General features: G+C 39.1%; 1 protein-coding gene across 6 annotated transcripts in view; it reads left to right on the top strand.

The window, feature by feature from the left end:
- Positions 1-26,956, top strand: part of KIF16B (kinesin family member 16B) — a 292,760-nt gene that overhangs the window by 212,813 nt on the left and 52,991 nt on the right. For all 6 annotated transcript variants that reach the window (XM_081033488.1, XM_081033487.1, XM_081033500.1 and 3 more), the window contains 2 exons: positions 12-134; positions 20,302-20,391. In XM_081033488.1, coding sequence (XP_080889614.1) covers positions 12-134; positions 20,302-20,391 — 213 coding nt within the window. The remainder of the gene's footprint in view (positions 1-11; positions 135-20,301; positions 20,392-26,956) is intronic.

The following is a 26,956-nucleotide window of genomic DNA, read 5'->3' as shown; positions in this document are numbered from 1 at the left end:
GCCTTTGATAGAGGATGGTTTCTCGTTCTTTGGGAGCAAATCCAGATGACCTGAAGGACCCAATTAAAATTAGTATTCCACGCTATGTTCTCTGTGGGCAAGGAAAGGACGAGCACTTCGAGTTTGAGGTCAAGGTAAGTGTCCCTTCTTTACTCTTATTGAGGAATTAGATGCTTGATTCTATGCAGTACTTTCTTTGTCTTTTTTGTAAAAGGAGAAGAAGCTACATGTGAATATCTTGTTTTGTAAGGTATTGGTCACTCCCTTCTTTAAACCAGTATGTAAAAATCTTGATGGGAGCACATGGAGGGAAGTTATCCCATAGAAAGTAGGGGTGGTTGTGGAGCCAGGCACACGTGGAAGTTATCACTCACCAGCCCCACAAATCGTGACCAGCCATCCCAGGTGGCCCAGGATTTTCCTGAATTCAGCATTGAAAGTTCCATATACTGGGAAACCCAGTAGTTCCAGGTAAACCAGGGCAGTTGGTCACCCTACCCATGGGCTTAGGTTCAATTTACTTACCTATGAAAATGGGAATAATAATGTTTATGTCACAGGGATATCAGTGCATATAAAGTGCTGAGTCTAGTGTCTAGTATGTGATAATTAATTATAGCTATAGCTGTTTTTATTGTTGTTTCTATTATTACTAATTAGGAAGTGTTCCTAATCTGTTTTAGGCGTTATTTGATTTATACAGCTTTTCAGGAAGAGTGATGCCTGTTTCCTTACATCATACTTTCTGAAATAATGACCTCATCTTCTTCCTAATTTATTTCCATTGACTCATAACACTTCATTAAATATTGTTGACCACTGTCCTCTCCTCAAAGAATTAATGATTAATTATACTTCTTCATTTTTGAGGCTAGACGAGGTTATTGATGTAATGACGTCCACCAAAGTCACCAGTATATGGCTACGTAAGGGTGCTCTCAGAGGTGGTCTTGGTCTCATACACACCAGAGTGGGAATCTGGATGTTGAAATATTTAGGCTCTGATTCTGCTGCAGTTTGCTGAGTCACTTTTATTCATGATGCAACTGAATCTCAGATAAAATTAGAAAATTGGATAGTACCTGTGGTTTCCACATTTCTTCTTAGCTGAGAGCCTTTTGTTCAAAAAATATCTTGTGAACAAGGACACTGTAGAAAACAGATAAACAAGGAGCTGCTATTTTGGGAGGCAGAGTGGAGGGAGCCTGACGCCAGTCCTCCTCACCCCCTGTCCACCCCCGCCCCCCCATTCCTCTCTTCAGACATGCATGTTCTTTCTGTCTCCCTGGAGAAACAGTGCACATAACTAATGTTATACTCTGTCCTTGATCCAGTATTTTCCACTGCCTGTAACGTAATGCCTTATTCCTGCTCAATTCCTTTTCTCAGCCACTGGAAATTGTGTGTGTATGTGTGTGTCTGTATATGTGTGTGTGTGTGTGTGTGTGTGTGTGTGTGTGTGTGTGTGTGTCTGTATCATTCCCTTTGTAAATACATGTAATGGCATATGCATACATAAAAATAATTTCTGAAGGTGTGTTTGTATTATTTCCTTATTTTTAATTAGAGGGTAAATACTGACTTTCACTGGCTCAGAATATGAATCCTCTTAAACGTAGAGCTCACGGCACTGGAGGACATGCAGTGATTTTAGTGTGTGCATAGATTTATTTTAATAGATAAATGTGTTAATAAAACATAAGTTTAAATCAATTTCATGCATAAAACTAAGACATGGATAACAAAGATATATAATTTTTTAAAGTTGGGTTGACTTAGTGTGATTTCATTTGCATGTGAAATCTAAAAAAAAAACCCACAAAAAAAACAAAAAAACCCTAGCTCATAGATACAAAGAACAGATTGGTGGCTGTCTGAGGGGCTGAAGGGTTGGGGGGGCAGAAGAAACGGTGAGATAGGTAAAGAGAATAAAAAGTTAGAAGCTTCCAGTTGTAAAATAAGTATGTCCTGGGGATGTAATGTGGTGACTACAGCATGGTGACTATAGTTAATTATACTGTATTCCATATTTGAACATTGATAAGAAAGTTAATATTACAAATTCTTATCACCAGAAAAATATTTTTGTATGTTTACTAAACTTATTGTGATTATGATTTTGCAATATATACAAATATTTAATTATCAGGTTGATTAAATGAAACTAATATAATGTTGTATGTCAATTATATCTCAAAAAGGAAAAGTAAAGAAAAGTTGAGTGAAATAAATAAAAATCGCAAGCAAATAATAAATAGTCCAGGTTACATGCAAATCTGGCCAAAATAGCGAAGATGCTCCTGTAAAGGCAAGTTAGAAAAACCAAATGCAAGAAAATCATATGAGGCCTTTCAGAATTGAGGCTTTCACTTCAAAATATATAAAATCTAAAGAGTTTGCTTTCTTTGAACTTATCAGAATGAAGTTCTCAAAGCACATCATTGTTCTGCTTCCTTTTTGTGCTTATCCCAGGTGCTGTAATCATTAGCACCAGAAATGGCCCATTAGCATTTGTCTGGAGAATTCCTAGTTCACCTTGTAGAAAGGGCCCCAGATGCATTCACAGGTAAGTGTGCTGAGGGCCTCCATTCTTGTGGGGATACCCAGTCACAGAAGCATCAGGGCCAGGAACTAGAAACAAACATGACATGAATATACTCTCTCCCTCCCCTGAATAAAATTAACAAAAATGGCCAACCTCCAGCAAAGGCCTAGCTGTTGGAGTAGTGCTGTCCTGTCTGCTCTCCTCCAGGTAACCTGAACAAGTCAGGCAACCTCACTGTACCTCATCTGTAAAATGGGGACAATGAAACTGGCCCAGTTAGGTTGGTTATGAGGAGTACGTGAGCTTAGGTATGTAAGGTGCTTAGAACAATGCCTACCACATACTAAGTACTGGGTGTTATTAAAAATAAATGAATGAATTTTAAAAAGTTGTGGGGAGAGTTGTGAGATTTTACCTTTGGAATCCCCTTAGTGACTTTCAATGTTCAGTTGTGTCTTTTTTCTCCCTGAACATTCTGAATTTTAAAATTAAGTATGTCAAACTTTTCCATCCATCATTTTAGTATTTCATGCAGAGGCAGTGTTTTCTAGAACAAATAATCACACAATCACACTTAGGAAATAGTTTGGCTACTACTAAATTCTCTTGGTGAGCCAGTGGCTTTAAGCAGGCTAAGATAAAAAAGTATTAATTTCAAAACAGTCTGTTCTGTTTTATTTTAGATCTTCTTTGAAGGAAAATCTGATTTTAATGTATATGTTTTATATTATTGCACTTTCTACTTCAGAAAAATCTCTGCTGCTTCTCCTTAAAAAATCAATCTTTGATTTCCATCCTTTTCTCATGATGGCCTTAATGGTCTTCTAGGGCCCCAAATGAACTTAGCAAGGCCTTGTGCCCTCTGACCAGTAGGGCAGGGTCATAGACCTAGAATAGACTCCTGGAATAGACCCCTGTTGACTGTGTAACTTGCTGGTGGTCACTGCCAGTTCATTCAGGGGCTGCGCTGACTCACAAACACACAGGGCCCACTGGGTATACGTCTCCAGTAGCTGAGTTGGCAGGCCACAGAGAGCCTGGGAAGAGATAGCACATAGAGGTATGGCTGCCCTGAGTTCCCTTCCTTTTAGCTTCTCCCTCACCCTTCCTGGTTCCTCTGCCCACTGCCCTTTTCTGCCTACCCTTCCTTAGACAGAAATCCTCAGTTATTGAAATCATTCCTTCTTCCTGGCCATTTTCATTTTAATCCCCAATCGGGTAGCTCCAGTGGTCTGTGCAGTGCAGAATGAAGTAGTGGTGAGACTTGTTAAAAGAATGTTCAAGATAGGGTTCAGAGAGTGAATTTGTAGGGAGGAAGGGAGACAACAGTGGTTCTCACATATTCATCTTCTGATCCCTGATGGGTCCTGAAGAGGTTTCCATCACTGGGCTTTAAAAATGAGAAAAATAGAGCTTTTTATTAAACTAGAATATATTTAATTCAAGTGGACTGTCTTTTATATTATTGTTACTTTGGGAATTAAAAACAGCTTTCTTTTATGAAGTATCTGTTTTTGTTTTTTGGTCACATTTAATTTATTTAATCAAGTCTATTGAGGCATAGTTTACATACAATGAAATGTACATATTTTTAAGTGTAGTTTGGTGAGTTTTGACATATGTATATGCCCATGTAACCAGTGAAGACTTAGAGCTTTTCAGTCTTTCCAGAAGTTTCTGTTGCCCCTTTATAATCAGTGCCCATGCCCAGCCTTCAGGTGAGCACTGATGTGCTTTTTATAAGGACAGATTGGTTGTGTCTATTCCGCGTGCCATGTAAATGGGATCAGGCAGCGTTTTCTCTTTTGTGTTTGGTCACTTCTGTTTAACATAATGTTTTGGAAATTCATCCATGTAGTTGAGTATAACAGTATTTTTTTTTATTGCTAAATAGAATTCTATTGTATGGATATATCACAATTTGTGGATATGTGTTTGGTTTAATGTCTTTATTTGACAATACAGAAAGTTGTCATCTCCATGTTGCACCCCCCTCTTTATTTTACTGGTCCTTGAAGGGTACATTCCTGGGAACCCTCGGGTTAAGGCATCAGTTCCCATTGTCCTTGCCTTCCAGCGTACCTGTACCTTCCAGCGGGTCCCAATAGCACCTCCTTCTGGGACTGTGTCCATATTTACTTCAAGAGATGTATATCCTAAGACATCTTTCTTCTTTATGGCTGCATAATACTCCATTGTATGAATGTACTACAGTTTCTTAATCCAGTCGTCTAATGATGGGCACCTCAGGGATGATGTAGATGCCTGATCACTGCACTGTACACCTGAAGGTGAACAATAATGAATGTCAACTACAATTATACACTTACAAGAAGCTGAGTACAGCATTAGGAATAGAGACAGTGGAAATGTAATGGCTCTGTGCGATGTCAGAGGGGTAGTAGATGGGGGAAAGGGGTTGTCACTGTGTGAGGGATATAAATAATAAATGTCTAACTATTGCATTGTGTTCTTCACCTGAAACTAATAAAAAAATTATTTGAAAAAAAAGAGATGTATATCCTGCTGATTGATGTCAGAGGCGAGCAGAGAAACTGAGGGTGTTCTGGCTACTCTCTGAGAAGAGCCCACTCTGTACTGAATATTGCTGAATGTCAGCTGCTGGTTAGCACAACGTACCTGTACAACATGTGCTTGCATGAAACGGCAGGTAGTACGAGTAACTGAATTGCAAGTCATTTTAAAACTCCTGCTTCAAATGCTTTTCAGTGATTGATATGTGAAATCAATTACATTGCATTATGCTTGCGATTTTCAGTTAGCTAGAACCAGAGTGGATGGAATTTAATTTTTAAATTACATTTCAGCATGATACAAAACACCGGTCTAGGAAATCTATGGTTAAGACTAATAATAGAGGCTGTCATATACTTGTTGTAGAAATGCTGATGTTTCCAGCATTGTTTTAAATTCCCTGCCTTTTAATTTACATATTAACATGGTCATATAAAGAAACAAGCCAGCACTGGTATATATTTTTAATATTTTTTTCCTCGAGTTTTTTTTTCCTGTTAAAAGTGAAAATAATGTTTCAAGATTGTCTTCCTGGCTCCTTCCTATAGTGGTGACATCTGCCATAGTTCCCCTCCCCTGTTCATCCCATCACCTGGTTATTCCCTTCACAGCAGGATGTCACAGCCCGCAGGCAGTCACACTGTTTTCTTTTTTAAGTCACTGCCCTGTTTATTGCTGGTCTTCTCCTGTAGATGTAGGATGGGCCCCACCCTGTCAGTCTCTGGAGCACTGAGTCCCCAGCCCTCACCCAGGCCTGACGAGTAATGGTTACCTAGTAGGTTACTCAGTATTGTGACCCACACGAGCCCTGCCAGAAGGTGTTCTCACTGGACATAATTCCAGGAATTATGTGACCGTGTGTTCTTTGTAAATAGTTCCCCCCAGACCCCCGTCCTGGGCTCCCCATGCTCTGTCTGTGCTGATGGATTCAGTCATTGATTAGCCCTCTTGCCCCTTGTCTGGTTCTCTAGTTGTCCAGTGACAGTGTGGGCAAACCAAGCTTCTTGACAGTGTCTGAGTCCAAGAAAGCTAATGTCTCCTACCTCCCTGCCACTCTCCCACCTTCTCCACCCTGCCCTCCAGTATACCGGTGTGTACACGCACACACACACACACACACACACACACACACACACACACACCAGCATGCATGCACACATCCCGGCTCTGGCAGCCTCCAGCACCTACAGAATTGTTTAATTTTGTTCTGGCTTATCTGCAGAGAGGGATAAACATCTGCTCACTGTCTACCCCCTAGGCATTTTCCTGAGCTCCTGGGCATGCTCCAACCCCTTGCTCATGGGAACACATGTTACAGTGTTGTCTCCTTTAAGGAGCTTTCCAGCACCCTAGTTACACTCCCCTCACACTGTTTAGGAAAAGAAAAGGCCCCTGCCTTACCTCACGTAGTTGTAGGAAGTCAGCCCTCTTGTCCAGAATCATTTTCGTCCAGGGACACACACTTTACCTCACACACACAACATCTAAAATGCAACCTGTCCTAATTTTAACTGTCTGATTTTTTTGTTGAAGGTACCATGATAACAGTTTCCTTCTTCTGCTCCCAAATGCCACCTTGTTTTGCTCTAACTCCTGGTCAAAGCCCTGAAAACCAGGAGAGAAGCAGAGAAAACAAAGATAAGGAATGATAGCAAGAAAGTATAATCTCAAGAAAGTATAACCACAAACTTATAGACCACCTGCAAATAATTCCTGAGTCTCCGAGACAGTGGTGGTCGTTTTCTCTTCAGTCATCTGAGCCCTCCCTTTTAATTTGAGTGTAGCCCTAGTGCTGGGGGGAATGCCGAGCACTCTCAGGTCTGCTTGGTCCTTCCTAGACAGAGGAGACATGCAAGTGAGACGTGGTCAATTGCAAAACTTCAAATTATGGTATCTTCCTTTTACCACTAACGGACCACATGACATGTGGTTCTAGGACTGGTGGCACATATTCCCTTAAGACAGCAGGAGCGAACTGGTGGTGAGTCATGTATATTTTTATGTGGCCTGAACAGATGTTTACAATTTTGATGTCGACAGTTAAAACTTGGGAGATCTGACATGGAAATCAAGAGTTTCTAAATTTCTGAAAAATGTCAGACAACTTGGGAATCCTGGGCTGATGTCCCCCCAGAGCAGCCAGCATCTCTTGGGTTGATACCCGTGCCTTTGCTTTTCCACAGACCTCAGAGGTGCCTGTCCTAGAGAAGGTCACCTGATAGAGGGTAGCCTCTAGGTTCACACAGTCTGACTACACTGCACATAAAGGCTCTGATCACAGTTTATCAAATCAGTTTAAACACGTACAGAGAATCCAGGGGAGGGAGGAACAGATGGATACTGTGCACTACCTGACCCCAGGGTCACACCATGTTCACCTCTGCTGCCTCAGCCTTTCCATTTGTGTTTACCGGGACCGGAGCTTTGAGCAAGGGGCCTTGGCAGAGGCAGGGTGCCCAGAGTAAGACATGCTTGTCCCATGGGAGCCTGGCTGGCCTGTGCCCTGGGTTTCATGTGCATTTCTTGGGTAGAGCACACATGGAGTCAGCACAGAACCAGGCCATTTGTCACCAAGGGTGGTCAATTCAGGACTGACAAAGCTGTTGGCCCAGAGAGGGCGTGGTCATGACTTAACGCTTTTTATATCTAAGTAGCATTCTTGTCTGTTCTGTCATATTTATTCACTGTATGTTTGGCATGTCTTATAAATTATAGGTCTATATTTAGCACATCTTATGAATTCTGTTGAGTCTCACAAGCTGCTTGCTTACTTGGTATCTGCTCTGACACATTCTGTGAGATTTGCCTGTATTGCATAAGCTTCCAGCTTACTTACTAGCTGCGCTTAGTCCTTCTGAGCTTCACCCGTCCTCTGTAGCAGGATTGAATGTACTCAAATAATACACAGATTCCTGCTCTGCTCCCTGTTATCTCACAGTCATGGGGCCTCTTATATTTTTGTTCCTGACTGATGCCTGTAGGCAACTGAGTTTGCAATCTCTTTTTAAGGGAGGACACTACCATCTATTACGCACCTTTTCCATCCTCCCAGGCACTTTGCCAGACATTTCCACAAATGTAGCAAAATGGGGGTTTTACTTGCATTTAATGAATTAGGAAATTATGAGTGACTTGCCCAAGGCCACACAGTTAGTAAATAGATCCAGGCACTGAATGTCTGTGTCAAATCTAAGTCTTCTGAGCCATGCTGGTTCTTTCACTTGCTCGTTTTAGTGTACCTTGTAAATATTGCTGATTTCTGCACTCGTTAGAAATTGAGGCTGTATTTTAGTATTGTCCTAAACAGGGTGGCCATTTCCAAATCCTTGCCTGTTCTCAAAATTCGCTGTTATTTTTGTGTGTGTTTTAACTTCTTATCTTGAATTCTGGCCAAGTTTCAGGCATTTTATAAACTGGAGCTATTGCTAAGGCTTTGACAAACATGGAGAATTTGATGGTGGATAGACCTGTCAGGCAGCACGAAGAAAATTTGCACTTTGGGAGTAGAAACAATCACATTTACAGTCAGAGAAATTTCTCTTTATTTGGCAGAACAGAAATAAGAGCCATTCCAGTCTATTAGATAAACTATGCACATATTCATCTTTTAGAAATACTCCCAACTTGATAGAATATAAATGTTCAGAAGGATTTGTGTGCTGGCATCTGAATCTCTGCTTATTAGTAACTTGATAGATTGTCTCCCTGCATGTGAATTAGCGTAGCTGAGACAAATGGAGTATTGCTTATGCCATGGTCCATCTAGATTCAAATATTCAGTTTGTATATTATTCTTAAACATAAATAACAAGTGAAAGAAATAACACTGGGACTTGAAGAATCGTATTTTATCCTAAGTTTTGTTTTTAAGCACCCCTCCCATCTCTTTGAGAATTTTATCTTTCACTGAAAAAAAATAGGAACAGACATTTTTCCTTGCCCTGTTTTCACACAAAGCAACTAGTCTTTTATATTGCTTTTACTTGGGCAGTTGTGTTTATCTTCACAACGCAATTGCTGCACATGTGAGAAATGATGGAGAAGAAATGAGATTAAGTCACCAGGCACAGAAGAAAAGCAGTCATTACCTTGCGGTCATACCTTGAATTTCCATTTCAATGTTTTTGTTCTCTATAAAAATATATTACTGTTTTCTCTTAATTTCAGAATTTGGGGAGTTTTTCATCTCTACCTAGAACACACTAATTTTAAAATAAATCACAAATGGTTTAAACGTCCCTTTTTGCAGTTGCTGCCTGTGGATACCCTTGAGTCTCACTAGGACATAATAAAAGGCCTTTCTTTAGGAACGTGACCACTGCCAAGAGTACCCAAACACTCTGCTAGTTGCTTCACATTTTTTGGTTCATCTACAGATTATGTATCATGAGTCCATTTTACAGATGAAAAAAACTGAGGCCTGGAGGAGTTGCATAATCTAGCCAAAGTCACAGAGCTAATTAGTGACTGCTGAAGTCAGGATCTAGGTCTGTCTTAATCCAGAGCTTTTTCTTATGCCATTCTCCAGTGATGACTTCTAGAGAGTTTGCATCCCATGCTTTGCCTCTGAATATCAGGATAATTTGAAGAAAAATTGCTTAGGCTGTTATTCTTGCAATTTCCCACAATTTTAAAGTAGAATAATTCCCCCCATTCTTGACGTGCTTCACAGAGGTGTTAGGGGAAGGGATAAATACTTCACAATAATGATCTTGGATTTGAAAGGCATCCATTTTTTTCAGAACCTTAGGGTCTTTGTACATTCTTCAAATTGCTATATGAAATAAGTATGGTAAAATAAACATTATTACTGATGTAAATGATGTTGGATCTGCCGGCAGTTGCTGGGTGTAGGCCAGGATCGTGTCTTGTGAAGCCGAAGAATGGGCACACGGGCCAGGGAGAGGCAAGGAGTTGTAAAGGAAGATAGTTTATTAGAAGCAGGAGAAGAGGTTTGCAGCTCCCGAGTCGGTGGGGGTACCTAAAACTCGGAAGCCCAGTGACTGAGGCAGAAGCTCTTACTTTTATACCTTCCCTTGCCTGCTTGGGGAAGGGGACTGGAGCTTTCTAATGGAATTCATCTATCAGGTTTGTCCTGTTTGCCCATCCTGCAGGGATTAACGAACCAACCCATTCCTATCTATCAGATCTGCTCCTTTGTCCGGCCAGAAGGGACTTGAGATTATTCATTAACCTCAAGTCTTATTCTCATGTCTTTGTCCTGGAGTGAAGGAGACATTCCAGGACCTGGAGTTTCAGGATATGGCTGCTTTGTGATTATTCCACCAGGGACCTCCCTGTCTGCCTAGCAACATACTAACTAACCTGTCTCATGATCCCTACTATAAAAGTGCTAAAATTGAAGCATCAATAAGGCATTATTGTAGTTAACAGTAGAAGGCTGACATTTGGGTCAGCTAGAAAGCCCTATTTGATTTTGTATCACTTCATATATTAGGTTGGTTCAAAAGTAATTGTAGTTTAAAAGGTTAAAAATAATTGCAAAAACCGCAATTACTTTTGCACCAACCTAATAGTTTTGTAGAGTATGGTGTAACTTGGTAGTCAACCGTTAAACTCCTTTCTTCATGGCACACCGGATTTCAGAAGCCAAAGACTCTAAGGCACTTTCTGTACTTGTTGGTAATGAGCTACACAGAGGGATGTCTGGGGAGTTTCCTGAATAATAAGGCTGAATGATCTTATATCTGCTCGAGTCTCCTACTTTCAGGAATATTCATTCTCCAAACTGATCTGGCATTGGAACTTTGACTCCTTTCTCCTTGCACACTGCACTGGCTTCAATACCGGGCTCCTCCAGTTGGGCCCAGTTTCTTACCTCAGGTGCCATCGAGATGGAATTTGTGGAGTGAATTAGAGCTGTTGTTTCATGGAGCCCACTACAGTGGAGGGGGGATGCCTGCTTGGTTCAGGATCTCCTTATGCATTTTGTGGACATGATTCAAGTGGCAGCTACTTCCTTGCCTCCAAGACTCCTGGATGGTCACTGACACAGTCTCTTTTCCTTTGTGACCATTTGGCTACAGACCACTTCTTTGGAATCCCCAGAAACAAAAGTATATAATCTTTCCTGAATTTTCCCTAGGAGAACCAGAGAAGGAGGTACATTTCACATCTCATAGCAAACAACTGGAAAAACCCTGTTAGACAATTAGGTTCTCCCCAAATCACTGGCCTTCCTCTCCTCCTTCTTAGATATCCTTTGGGAGCTCCAATTGCTAAGTGGAGAGATTGAACTCCAGCTCATGTCCTTGGTGTTTTATCCTCCAGCTTGCTTACCTGAAGGACCAGCACATTTGTTCAGTATTTATCCAGAGAAAGTGACAACACTAATTCAAAAAGATATGCATAAATGCACCCTTTGTTCATCATGGTATTATTTAGAATGGCCAAGATATGGAAGCAATCCATGTCCATTGATAGATGAATGGATAAAGAAGAGGTGGTACATATATACAATGGAATATTATTCAGCCATAAAAAAGAATGGAATCTTGCCATTTGTGACAGCATGGATGGACCTAGAGGGTGTTATAGTGAGTAAAATACGTTGGACAGAGAAAGACAAATGCTGTATGATTTTATTTTATTTTATTTTATTTTATGTGGAATCTAAAACACAAGACAAATGAACAAACAAACCAGAAATAGACTTATAGATACAGAAAACAAACTGATAGTTCCCAGAGAGGAGGAGAATCGGGATAGGCAAAAAAAGTGAAGGCAATTAAGAAGTACAAACTGGTAGTTCTAAAATAAGTCACAGGGATGTAGTGTATAGCATAGGCAATATGCTCAATAATATCATAATAACTGATAATTACTAGACTTTTCATGATCACTTTTCATGATTACTTCGTAAGGTATATAAATGTCAAATCACTATGTTGTACACTTGAAACTAATATAATATTGTATATGAACTATAATTTAAAATTAATTAATTATAAAAAACAGCTAAGGATCATGATAGTCAGAGACGAAAGGCTATTAAGTCAGTAGGACCCACCCTCCACAGGCAATTTAGAGACCATCTTTTGTTTCTTGCTGTGTTTTTTAAGAGCCTCACAACCTGCACTCATTCTTAACCCAAATTGTTTATCACAGTATTTCTTCTAAATCAATAGACTTCTCTCTCCAAAAGGAATTTGGTAAATTACATTTTTTCTTTCTTTATTTTATAATTGTTTACTCTAACCCCCAAATGCCTAAGCTCTAAAAACTTTAAATACTCACTGGTAAGTCAGGAAAGGACTAAAATGCAGGTCACTCTTTTGCCCACATTTCACAATAGAAAGGGAATTGGAAAATAAAGTAGAAAAATATTTATTGAAATGAGACTCTGGGCTCCACTGTCTCCATTATTCATTTATTATTTAACACATATTTATTTGGTGCCTATAATATATTTTTTAAAAAAGTACTAGAGGTATGAAGATATTGAGGGACAGAAAAGATGAATAAGCAGTTCATGTATTCAAGGGTCTGCTGAGGTGGGGAAGAGACACATGCAGAAAAATAGGACAGTGCAGAGGAAAGAGGATCATGAAGGGAGAATCAAGACTTAACATTTTTGTTTGCCTGAGAAAGACAGGTGGTGTTCCATGAGTGGAGGTGAGAGACAGAGTACATTCTAGGTAATGGGAACACCACGATAGAGGCCCGAGTGCAGACAGGTACAGATGATATGTTGGTCATAGGAAATAGTACAGTCGGAGGCCAACCTTGGGTAGGGACTCTCTTTTCAGGTAGAGGTGCATAAGGAAGATGAGGAGGTTTTGAAGAAGGGAGGTAAAGGAATGTTCCAACAGCATCATTTTGAGATAGGCTGAGAAGGTGTTGAGGGAGTTGGTCTTGGGCAACCCTAATCTCAGTAAAACAAGATCATTGTCTGTTAGAATTGAAAATCATGAACGTTTTGAAATACTTATTGCAGAGAATGTAATTTATGAGGATTTCCAAGTGAGGGTGACCCTGCTGAGTTAAAATTGCATAAATTTCATGCAAATGTATGTCTTTCCAGGGAGGGGTGGAGGTGGTGGTGGTGGTGACAGTATAGGCTGCCGGATTTGGGTGATTGTTCTGATGATGACTCATCAGAAGATCTAGGCAGCAAGGGATTTTAAGATGCTTGTCTTCCACTCATAGGAAGACTGACCAGGCGTCCAGCCTGGGCATATACCGTGTTTCCCCGAAAATGAGACCTAGCTGGACAGTCAACTCTAATGCATCTTTTGGAGCAAAAATTAATATAAGACCAGGTCTTATTTTACTATAAGACCGGGTCAATATAACATAATAATATAATATAATATAATATAATTTATATTATAATATAATATAATAATATAATATAAACCTGGTCTTATATTAATTTTTGCTCCAAAAGGCACATTAGAGCTGATTGCCCGGCTAGGTCTTATTTTTCGGGAAACATGGTAGGTGTGTGATTAGAAGGGAAGAGATGAGCTAGAAGACTAGGAGAGGTTGTGGGCAGTCACAGTGAAGACAGCAGATTCGGCACATGTCGACTATTGGAAATCCAAAAGCACCGCTGTTGTCTACCCGCAGAAATATTTGTCAGTTTTCGAGGTTGACCAGAGCCAGGAGTCAGTGAATGGCAGACTGTGATATCTATGGGATGTCACTGTGATTAATGGAGTGTTGGCTTTTTTCACCACTTCTCATTTAGTTCCTTTTGCAACAGTTGTGTGAAGAGGTTTTAATTATACCTAATGCGTTAATGCATGTTACTAAACAGATTTAAACATTTGGAAAATGTTTCATGTTTCCTCAAACATGTTCATAGTTATGCTGCTTCATAAGATCACATTTTGCAAAATCTGACTCTTTTAGTATATACTAGGTTGATATTAGACCATTTCCTCCAAAACGTTACTAAATAAAAGGAAATTTATTTTTATATACTTGACATGGCTTCTCCAAATGTTGTTAAAAAATAAATGTTGAAGAGAACTCTATAAGTAACTGTTTAAATGGAAACTAGAGTATTTTTCTTTGGTTAAAAACTGTTGATTTTCCTCCTTGCCCAGATAGACATTACATATAGGAAATATATACTGGGGACGGATCTTAAAATCTACAATCCTTAAGCCAACAAAATATGTATTATATATAACATAAATTTGTGGAAAACATTCAAATGAGAATAGTTTATAAGTAAATGCACTTCTTCTTCTGGATATATTTATGGTGTTTAAGTTGTGCTTGATAATTTTATGGCCTAGAAAAGATTGATTTGTATCAGCGGAACCATTCAGCAGAGAGAAGTAATGAAATCTGCTTGTCAGAGTTACACAGTAATGATGCCTTACGTTCTCCACATCCAAAAAAAATAATTGAGTGTTTCGATCAGATTTATTGTCATAGTGATCTTCTGTCTCTGCTCTCTTCATCAACCTCTCATCTCATGCCCAATTTTAATTTGGGGCAAAATAGGACTTCAATACATATTTCCCTTTTCTGTGTAGTTTTTCCAAACTTCATATGTACCATTTCTCCAGCTCGAGGTGTGAAGGTGTCTCCATTATAGAGAAGGGGTTTGACCATTTCCTATGGAGAGATGACACCTATGGTTGACTTGTCAGCCATTTCTGTCATGACCATTGATGATCTTCATTCTTAATCATCATTGTCCTCATCTTGTTTACAATTTGATAGACAAGTGAGAGATTTAAATGTCCTAGATGTAAAGTAGGAAGCTTGAGATTTTGTTATCCTTGTATTTAACCTGAACTCAGGTAAAAATCTCAAGGGTGAAGAATTTAAAAATCTGTTTGTACCTCACTATAGACTTGTGTTACAAATAATATCGCGAATGCACCATAATCTTAGTGCAGTTAAAAAAAAAATCATACTATTGTGTCACTAACTCAAATAATTAGATTCAGATGAACTTCAAACCACCAGAACAGAGAAACTGGAGCCAAGATTACAGCAGCCTTGTTCTCCATTTTGATTGATCTGGGTCAGGCTCGGAACCTTACCTGATTTAAAAATCAAGATAATCTTAACTATGACTCTCAGAAAACTACCAGCATCTAGTATAGTGCCTGGCACATAATTGATAGCCCAGTAAATATTTATCTCTACAAGAGTCCTTTCACCTCTGCCTCACTTACTGCCAAAGGCTCATTTCCTTAAAAGGCTTAATATCTTGTAGGGTAGGGAGACATTTATATAATTAATATTAGTAATATAAATTAATAGTATCACATTAATTACATAATTAACACACTGTGATGTGTGCTCTGACCAAAGTGTGACCTACATGGTGAATCATTGAGGAAGGAATGATTCTTCCAGGGAGAGAGGGGTAGGAGTGGGCACATTGCTAAGCGAGGAATTGTGGCTCGCATGCTACCCTGCAGCCTGAGCATGTGCTCTCATCACACAACAGGGTGTGACTGAGGCCATTCAAAAGACCCTTCAGAAGATCGACAGATACGCCTTATTTCTTTGTTGACAAATTGAAGTGGCAGATTTTTAATCCACTGGGAGCCGGGGTTAGAAAGGTTTATCGTTTGATCAGCCTGGAAAAGGCCCTGAATGCCATGCTAAAAGCTTTGGCCTTGGGATGAGGTGGGTGAGTAGGTTGATGAGGGAGGTGACCGTGTCTGATTTATAGCCAGGATGCACAGACTTTAAGCTGCGTCACAATCCCCTGGAGGGTTTGTTAAGACACAGGTTGCTGGGCCCCATCCCAGAGTTTCTGATTAAGTAAGTGAGGGTAAGATGTTGAGAATTTGCACAAGATCCCAAGTGAAGCTGATGCTGCTGGTCAGGCATTACACTTCGAGAACTATTGGCTTACAGTATAGACTGAAACATTGAGGGCAGAAGTCACTGAGATCTGTTTGTGAGTTTATTAGCATGAATTTATTAAAATATCAAGTCAGGTATGTGGCAATGAAATAAATCATTACCCAGAGTATACTAATAATGATATTCATTGTTAAACACTTTGGGGGAACTTCTGTTACACAGTGTTAATGGTTACAGACTCTGCTGTCCCTTCATTAATGGTGAGGCTCCTGGAGTCACCAGGATAACACAGTAAGGGCAAAGATCCCTCTTGATCTCATTCAACCCGATTCAAAGTAACATACATATGAAGCTTTGAATGGCCTTCTCCACATTGGGCCATCTTTCTCTGTCTCTTTCCAGCAAAGAAAGTTCATGTAAAGCAATATAGCACCCTATAAGTCAAATGAAAAAAATTGTGTTAAAAGGAAGAGTGGTCAACATCTGCCAATAGAGTAAGATCAAGACCACGGATTAACCAGTGGATTTAGCAATATGGTGGTTGTTGATGATCTTACTAATAGTGGGTAAAAGTAGTTTGAGTGGAATGGTGAGTAGATTGGAGTGGATTCAAGAGATAATGGGGGGAAAGAAATTGATGATATCAAGAATAAACTTTCAAGGAGTTTTGAATTATATGGGATGGACAGAAATGGAGTGGTAGTTGGAAGGGAAAGGGAGTTACAGGTATTGATGGGAGTTTAATGAGAGAAATAATAGCCTGTTTAAATGCTATTGGGACTAGTCTTGTAAAAATGGGAATGTGTTGGTACAGGAGAGACAGAGAAATGTGTGTATTACAGTATCTTTCAGAAGGCAAGAGAGATGGGATCCAGTATTTCAGAACAGGGGGTTGCCTTAACTAGGAGCACTAATGCATATCCCATGTCTGGTAACACAAGAAAAAGATGAGGTAGATACAGGGCAGATGGTGGCAGATGAGTAAACTTGGTTGAGGGTGCTTGTAGAATTTTTTGTTTTTAATTGCTTCTGTTTTCTCAGTGAAATGGGAATTAAGGTTATCAGCTGAGAGTGAGGACAGGGAAAGAGGTGATGAAGGCTTGAGGAGGAGAAAGATGAAGTAAACTATTTAGGTAACTATTATCTAAGAGGATGGATTTGGGAAATGTGATATGACTGATGGGAGGCTGACCTGAAGGTGGTGATAGTGACTTTAAAATGAGACCAATCCATTTGGTGTGTTTCTCTTCAGCCACATTGTACTGAGAAGGTGCAGGCTGGGAGTAAGCAGACAATTGGATTTAACCAGGGTTGTGGTTTAGCTTAGTCCAGGGAATTTCAAGAGTGGTACAGAGATTTGAGGTTGAATGCACTGGTTATGATGATTGCTATGATTTTCAAATAGAGTGAGGAAGGAACAAGGGCAGAGGTCAAGGAACAAGAAGTCAGGGTGTTGGAGGGATTGTCTGTTGCTAATGAAATTACCAAGACTCATGGCAGGAGTTCCATAGTTCCACAGTCTGTTGGAGCAGATGACAGTGAACAGAACCTAAAGCCTTTGAAGAACTGAGGAAATGACTAAGGCGAATTGATGCCTGCAAGAAAGAGGGGTAGAGTGGCAGGACCTGAAGGCATGAGCTTCACAGAGAAGGGATTTTAGAAAGGATAAAAGAGCAAAGGTTTGGAAGTTGGATTGAAGAAAAAGAATGTCTACCTACCTCCCAGCACAATGGCATGAAGAATGTTGGGAGAAAACAGTCTCTACATGAGAGGGCTGCAGGGGAAGTGGTTCCTGAGCCAGCTCTCAGAACAGAGATGAAGGGCATGTTCCCAGAAGAGGATGAGGACCTAGGGGATTTTGCTCATGATTGACCATGAGTTCAAGAGGTACAGTGGGAGGATTTCAGGAGGAGGCAGAGGAGCCATGGGTATTAGAATCTGGGGGATGAGGATAACCTATGGTTCTTGGGTGACTTTCTCTGGAATCCAAAGTCCCAGTATAGGATGGTCTCACCTATGGACATCCTGCATCTTATTACTCCCAGATTGTGGGTGTGATTCCATTAATTTTCTGAGCTTTCCTGGCAAGTAGGCAGCATCATGCCCTCTTCTGCTCCAGTTCTCTTTGACACCTGGCTTGTGTCCAGCCAAGGCAGCGCATTGCTCTGCTCTTGCCCTCAGAATGTCATCACACCCTGTTGATTGTGCTGGCCTTACTCACGGTGCCTCAGAGGGGTCTGTTGAGGAGATAACCAGAGAGAAAGGCTCCTCCAGCTTAGGTTCTGAGTAGCAGTGTTTCCCAAGCTTGAGAGACTTGCATAACCGGCTTTAACAGCTGCAGAGCACTGTACTATTTTTACTTAATGATTTTTTATAAATATACTTACCCTTTTTTCCTATAGAAATATCTTTTTAAAGTTAACTTATAAGAAGAAACTTATCAATTTAAACAGTTATTGTGACTAATGAATACAGAGCCAGAATGATGAAAATAGAAAATGTCCATCCTTATATACCCCAAGTCATCTCATTTGCCATTTTGGGAAATGAGTGAACCAGAGAATGGCTAAGACTCAAGACTCGCTCCTCCCCCCAAAATGACCTACATGTGTATCGCCCCCCACTGTTGCTTCTACTTTTCTGCTGATCCCCTATGGTTTGCATGCAGGAGAATCAGTTTGAATTATTATGCTCCAGAAGGGCATTTCTCTAAAGTGCAGGATAAGATTTCCCATACAGACATGTGGCTCATGCAGAGGCCCTGCGGTGGGAAGGATTATGTGCCTTCAGGGAGTGAAGTCACCTCGAGAGAGAGAGACTTGAGGTGAGGTTGCTTTAGGCAGTGGTCAAAAATTAAAAATTGCAGACTTTAAGGTTGATAAGGTGGGTCTTTTCCTAGGAGCAGCATGAAGCTACTAAGGAGGGTCTTTTGGGGGAGGTGGAATATCCAATTTAAGTTTTTAAAACCTCCTTGTCAATTGTGCAGAGAAGGGATGAAGGGGGTAAATGTGATATAGATAACAGGGAGAGGCCCTGGCAGAGTGAGACTGATAGCCTAGAGTGAGATGGCAGTGACAATGAAGAATGGATGGATAGAGCTCTACAAAATGTTTCAGAAGTGAAAGGAGAACAGGAGCTACTGCTTGGTGTACTGTGGGCATGTTAGTGGGCAGGAGGGGATGAGGTTGGTTTTAGCTTCTTTCAGGCATAGTTTAGTGGAGGATGGTGAATTGCACTGAGGTGGAACACCAGCAAAGAACTAAGTTCGTCTCTAGCTCTAGATATTTTCTAGCAAATATGCAAAAAAAATGTATGCACATTTTAAGGAAAAAAAACTATTAAAATTGTAATACTCAATATATGTCGATAACAAAAGATGAATATAAGTCACGTTTGACTTCTGCAATTACAAGAGCTGTTCAGAGTGGTTCCCATCAGCGTCCAGACACTTCTGATTACAGCTAACTACTGTTTGAGCAATGTTGACCAAAGTATCTACTTCTGTACATTTTTTTGGCAACCTCGGTATGTTTAGTTCAATTTTAGACACCTTGAATTTGAGATTCCTATGTGACATCTAAGGAAAGATGTCTATAGGTACAGTACTTGGATCTGCAGCTCAGAAGAAGAATGGGAACTGAGACAGGAATTTGAGACTCATTAGTCCACACTTTAGGTGTGTTTCTAAAGGCTGACATGGTCTGCCATCTTCTGCTTGTCACTGTGACATCAGTATGTGAGCTGATGTATGCCAGTTTCCATCTAGTCAGCTCACTCAATAGCAACTGCAGGTTAAAGGCTGGATTGAGAATTCTTTCTCTGAAATAAAGCAAAATACATTAGGTTTTAATATTAACAGTCATTTTGATGTAGAAAGATTTTTTTCTCCTTTTTCTACTCTGCCCTCATTTCTCCTCCTCCTCCTTCTTCTTCCTTTTCCTCTTCTTCTTTCCCTTCCCCTTCTCCTCCTTCCTCCTCCTCTTACTGTCTTTTCTCTGCTTTTCTCTCTCTCATTTTCCCCTCCTGTCCACTGTGGTGGCATCTGGTTGACCTGCACCAACATTTTGTATGGGCACATCGCCTTGGCAGAATGGTCACCCTTTTGGATTTTCTTTCTACAACCCCAGTGGAGGGTTAAGGGATACTTTTCATAAGCCATTAAGAGGTAACTGTCTGTCCCTGACTTTACATAGGCACATGCTGCTTATAACCAGGTTTGGAAACCAGAGCTGCATGCTTAAGTACAGAGCAATTATTATTTATAAGTCTTATTTATGCAGCAAGATTAATGTTTTCAATTCTGGACAAAATTTGCATACTAATCACTTTTTGTTAATTTGTAAATTATTTAAAATATTTTTTGTAACTTTTTCCTCTAATTAATGCTGATTTATTTTGATTTTCCTGGTTAATAGATTACTGTCCTAGATGAAACATGGACTGTATTCAGGCGTTACAGTCGTTTTCGAGAAATGCATAAAACACTGAAGTTAAAGTATGCAGAGGTAAGTTATAAAATGATTATTTCCAATTAAGAACATTTGTTTTATTAAGTAAATGCATTGATTACATTATTAGTGTCCCCCCTTTAGGTTATTAGCTTGTATCACCAAGTTTTATTTGAATTACTCATCTGTTGAAGGTATCTTTTTAATTTTTGCCCTGTGTTTCATTTTTATTCTATACAATTTAATTCTACACAATTTCTGAACATAAAATTTTGAAAGTGATAATAAAGCGACAGTGAATGAAATATTTTTCATAAATTTTATAAATTTTAAATAAATATTTTAATCAACTTACAACTTCTCAACTGTGAGTGACACCTATTAAAATGAAATAGCAATATTCCTCAGTATAGATTTGCCCTTTCTTTCTCTATAAAAAGACTAGTATTAAATAGTGTTCTATTTAAAATTGAAGAAGCTTCAATAATGGTATGAATTATGTAGCTCAATGTTCCCAAGAAACTTTCGTTCCAGAACTAACTACTTCAAAGTCAAGTTAAGTTTGTTTCTACAGTTTACTCTTCATCTCCCAAATTAATATTGACAATGAAAAGTGGGAGTATTGTGTACACATTAAATGTACTGAGCAACTTATTTTTGAAATGAGCTATGCAGCTCATTAACTGGTTCAGTTACTATATCAGTACTTTAATAGTGTACAGATATTCATATTAACATGCAAAATTCCCAAATTAGTAGATAGAAAAAAATTATGTACTTGAAACAAAAGCACACGAACTTTACAAGGATATTGTATATATATGTACATACATATATATGCATAAATGTGAATTATGTACATATTCATTCCATGATTTATTTCGTATCTGATCTTTCAGTGCCATCAGTTCAGTGCCATTCCATAAAGGCATATTTTTTAGTTTCTAGTAATACAGTAGTGGAGAAGAGCCAAAGTGTCTTTTCTTTCAATAATCTTTTTTCTTTAAGATGATAAGTTATATGTTTATGGTAAAAGATTGAAAATTTTCAAAGATACCTACATAGAATGTGAAAGTTTCTCTGGATCTAACCCTCAGAAGTAACCATTTGCAATGCCATCAGCAGGTCTTCTTGGGTCCAACTAGACATTCAGCTTCACAGGGCTCCCATAGGCCATACTTAGCATTGGGTGCCCTGGGAAGGATGTGGCAGTGGCCACTGCTTCTTAGCAGTGCCTACAGCCATTGACCCAGTTGTCTGGTGCTGTTCTCCCAGTAGTAGTTTAGGTGCAAGGAGATGAGATCCACGTGGGACACATGCAAGAACCACTCTGGCATCTTATGCTGTGCGCTGAGGAAGCCGGGATCTCTGGGAGCAACTTCACAGGCACAACTTCCAGAGTCTCTCCAAGGAACGTGCTGGGTTCTAAATGTCACCTCACTTGCAGAAGCCTAAAGCTATGGCTTCCGACAGTAGTCTACAAACAGTTGATCAATTTTTCAAGCAATTTATCATTTTATTATGAGCAATGGTACCTAGTTAACAAAGTTGGCATATCACCTTATCAGGTTTCCAGAATCTTCTTGATGGATGTATGGGTAGTTTCTAGATTTTTGCTGCTGTGACTACTTCCCTATGGATATTCTTCAAGATATCTGTATGTTTTCTGATCCACTTGTGCAGACTTTCTCTGTGAAGAAATTTGGTAATTGCTCAACTGTTCTTAAAGACTTAATTTACAAAAAAAGAAAAAACAACAACAACACAACAAGATTAGGGAAGAACACAAAATTGGGTAGGCTGAGAGCTCTGACGGCCTTCACCTCCATTAGTGAAAAGGTTTTAAGAATTCCGTAACCATCATTCAGTTATATCTTCTAATACCCCTGTTTACTCACAATTATTTGCTTAATTATGTACTGTAATGTCTCCTTAAGGAGAATGATATCAACGGGAGACCCCTAAGGGATCCTTTATATACACTTGTGTAGTAAACCAATTAAAACAGGAAGGACTCGTTGATCATTAGATATAACATATGTCTCTGAAGAAAAATAGAAGGAACTTTAGGGTTATTATAAGAGAAATGAACTTTTTTTTTTAATTGAAAGGACAAGAAGTTACTGGGTCCCATGAAACTCTGAGGAGTACAGATTGAGGGCAAGGGAAAAAGCAGAAACCAAAAAAAAAACAAAAAACTAGTTCATTATTTTGTATGGTGACAAATTTCAGAATTAAAAAACAACCCTAAATTCTTTGCCCTGTATTTTACTAAAAAAGAACGGATTGGCTGCTTGTGCTCTTAGATCATATCTAAGAGTTACGCTCATTCTGTTTTCAGAGTCATTGTCTGAGTGGACTGACCTCTCACTGGAGGTGCTGCGTTATTCAAGATTTTTAAAATTGTTATTTTTATTTATTCATTTTCTTTAACCTTAGATTTTTCTTCTGGATTCTAAATAGGTTTCCCTTTTGTTTTGAATTTGTCCTCTCGATATACTGACACGAACTGTGCAAAATAGTAGCTCCTTCTGGCTTTCCTTCTCTGTTCCCCTTCATTGACCTTGTATGGAGCCTTAATCATACTAAACCCCGTGTTTTCAAATTTCACAGCTCTAAAATGATAATGCCACAGCTAGTTGTAAAAATTGAGCGCCTCGGATAAAATATGTTATTAAAAGCAACTATGAACTATTGTGCAGTATCTGCTAGAGAGCATATCTGTGAAATTTTATCATGCAAATGATTTCCACAGTCTTTATCTATATGAAAACTATGTATTATTTTGACTCTATTAAAATCAGTTTAATCCTTTTAAATATCAGTCAAGCTATGTGCTCAGGAACAAAGCTGCAGTGTCCTCCTTTTTTCCTCTATGGAAGAGGCAGTTACTGTTTATGTCTAGTGTCCATAAAGTTTACCTATGGATCCAGATCACAGTCTGAGAGTCCATCAAGACAAAAAAATAGCTCATCAAAATGCTGGAAAAAAAAAACACTATTCTAAAACCACATCCTCTTTAACCACCAGAATGAATAGTGAAGATCTTGTGTTCCCTCTTCCTTTCCCCTACTTTTGGATAAATGTCTATTGGGCTCTGAATGTATTTAATTAAGTAGGAGGACATGGGGCTGCAAAATCAGAGGGTCACTGAGTGAGCCGCCCCCTCCCAGAGTTTCAGAGATGTCGACGTTTGTCTGATTTTTAGAGGACTTTATTTTAGTACATTTAACAAGGAGTCCTCCTTTCCAGTTGCTAGAGTCTAATAGGCACCTTCCCTCTTTGGAGAATCATCTCACAGTGAAAGCAGTTAAGCATTGGAATCCATCATTGAGGGTCTTTTTATAATCTCGGCTAAGAGTTATTCTGAAGCAGGTTTGGGTTGTTCTGCCTGGAGGCAGGAGGATGAACCATGAAAATGGGATATTTTGTGTATTAAAATGCGTAATCAAAATAAGTGCTAAGGTAATTTTTAATTCCTTTGCCTGGCGACCGCATAAGTTATGTGGAGCAGGCCATGCTGCCTCTCTGATCATAACTGAATTATTACAGTGAGTCATTAGAGTCCCCGATTTGCAAACAGGATCAGGCTCCATCAGCCGCATCCCCAAAGGGGCTCCCTTCTCTCTGCAGAGCTGAAGGGGAGCCTTCCAGTAAAACATGAAAGATTGCTATGTTAGAGCAACTGTTGTCTTTCAATGCCCAGTAAATACCAATGGGATGGAAGAAACCTGATTAGGCAAGAAGTTATTTAATTTGTATATGGACTTGCAGTTTGTGCTGATAGAACCGTTTCTCATCTTCTTTATTTTCCAAGTAATTTCCCCAAAGCAGCACCAAAAAAAAAAAACAAAAACAAAAAAAAAAACAAACAAAAAACAAAAAGAAAAGAAAGTGGCTATTGGCCTTATATTTGTCTTAGACAGCTGTTTACCATTCATCACTGAAATGCATTTAAAACAGGTTTGTAACCAGCATTCCAAATTTAATATAAAAATTTCAAATCTACTCACCATCCAAAGTATGATGCTACCAACCATAGCCACGGGGCTATGGCCTTAGATAAATTCAGCTGCTTTAAGCCCTCAGCCTTCTTGAATTTTTAAATAGCAAACAGCTATGTAGGCAAAAATGGAATGCTTCTATCTTCCTGACCTGGTACGTTATCAGAGACCCAGGTATCTCACTCTTGGATTTGTGTCACACCATTCTTTCCACCTGATAAACAGTATTTAAATCTCTGCTTTCAAGCGTGGTGGGGGTGGGGGTGAAGGGAGTGGGGGGGTGAAAGGGAGGGGCACAGAAGGCATCGGAATTAGCTGGGGAGCTTTTCCAAGATACCGGGACTCAGGCCCCTAACTATGAAATTCTAATTTAGTACATCTGAAGTGGGGCCTGAGAGTGTGTAGTTGGGGGAAAGGTATCCCCTAAATGATGCTCTGTAGATCACTGGTTAAGATACTGCCTGTTGTTTCTTTTGTACCCATTTTGGGAGCATTCATTGATTTTTTCATTACTGTATATCACCAAACATAAAAGGTGATTTCAAGTGACAAGTAACCTTGTCAAAATTAGTGACAGGCTATTTTAAACTTACACAATGAAAACATGTTGATTGTCTCTTTGATCACCAAGACTGGAACGTAGACTTGTATGAGGCTGCCTCTGCAACCAGCAAGAAAACTTCAGTAGCAGTGGGTTAGAACCATATGCACATGATGAAACATAAGTAGGATTTCCAAATTCCTGACACTTTGGAACCTTCGGGAATCAAGAACGGGGAATTGTATTTCCTGAGAATTCTCGAGAATTCCCGAAATAATCTTTTTAATTTAATTTTCATTGATCATCTGTAATAATGGCTGTAACAGTAAATGTTAATAAACAGAAAAGCTGTAGAGAAGGTGGGGAAACTGGGGTTCCAGGCCCCGGGCGCAGTGTTTCAGAGGTTTCGAGACACTCCTATATATATAAGGTTGACGTAAAACTTGAGTAAATAAAATTTCCTTAATGGAGGGCGACCGGAATTTCATGACTAGTGCATCTCTTGCTCTGTGCGCTAAACAGGAGTCACTACGGTATCATTTAGGATAGGTTTCTGTTTTATTTCAGGTTTTCTCAAAATATAAGCAATGTAATTAATACAAACTTTATTTAACCAAGCCTTGTTGTATACAGTGAGTTTTTACATTATCACACACTGTGTTAATATTCCCAGTCTCATTTAAATATTTTATTTATTTAATTAAACATTAACAGAAGACAAAAGCAAATATTATTCGTTTGAAAATTTGAAAAATACTACAACTAGTTTTTATTTGTCCTTTTTAAAAATGAAACTTTAAGAAACATAGAGCATTAATTGCCTGATCAGACAATCGTGATCGTCGCTTTGTAACAAATATACTTGATGTGGAAAAATTTCTTTCATTTTCTGTAGACATTGGTCGAATTGTTATGAGTGCATCTAAAAGCATGTTCAAGTTGGGAGTGAGAGAATGCGTTGCTTCATATAAGCTCATTTCCTTCCTTAGAGAAGCAAATATTTTGTTTGCACTCATAAGGCTAGACTTTGATGTCAAAATTGATATTGCTTTAGTCAATTCACATTTCAGATCAGATTCTGATTTAATGTCAGAACTCTGTAAGGACATCCTTTATTTCTTCTCTTGGAACTTCTTCTGCTGTAAATGTTCCTTTAAAAAGTCTTTCCATTAATGACTTTGCCAATCATGCAATTTCATTCTTACTTGACAAGGCAAAAAATTTCATCCTCTTCCATCTCACAGACAACTAATGCTGCTCAAGTGCTTTGTGAGAGACACAAGATCTCTATTTCTACGTTTAACCAATTTAAATTTTATTTCTTTTAAAAGCATTAAGAAAAAATCAAGGAAGACCTATATTGTGCAGCGAATATTTATAGCTAAAAAGTGCCACAGAACATTATGATATGAAATTGGAAATTATTGTAATATTGGAATAAAATATTAGCAGTGCAAGTTGTTTTTAAATAGACTGACTTACCCACAGTAGCTGAGAGAGCCAAGAACACTCACATACATCACAATTTTCAGCCCGCAAACAAACTGATCTAATGTGGTTGGTAGTATCGGCCGTTACTTTGTGGAAACGATTGACTATGGAAAACAGAAAACAGTTTGTATTTACACAGAGAAATATTTATTTTTACAACCCGGGATTTGACTACAATGTCATGTTAGGGTAAACTACCTTAGATTTCCTTAGTTATTCACTTGAAGATGACTTTGCAGTCAAATTCTGGGCTGTGAAAATAAATATTTCTCTGTGTAAATACAAATTGTTTTCTGTTCTCCATGATCAAATATGCTTAATTTACAAGAGCTAAAATTAGCTGGTCATGTGATATCTGATTCTGGTGTTGCACATGCATGTCTGGTGGCACGTAACATAGTAACACAATGTAACTTTAGATAGCGATAAATAGGAAAAATGTCTAAGAGATACATTATGAGTAGTACATTTATTTCCCATTAGGGGTTTACTGGGTTCAAGGAGCCGATTTTCCCAATTTTCCGACCAACTTTTCTCGGGATTCGGGAAGAAGAAAGTGAAAAAAATTCCCGAGAATGGGTGGGAA

This window comes from Rhinolophus hipposideros (genome assembly GCF_964194185.1).
Source record: "Rhinolophus hipposideros genome assembly, chromosome: 22".
NCBI classification, from domain to species: domain Eukaryota; kingdom Metazoa; phylum Chordata; class Mammalia; order Chiroptera; family Rhinolophidae; genus Rhinolophus; species Rhinolophus hipposideros.
Note: the sequence above shows the minus strand (reverse complement) of the source record. Positions and strands in the feature narration are given on the sequence as shown.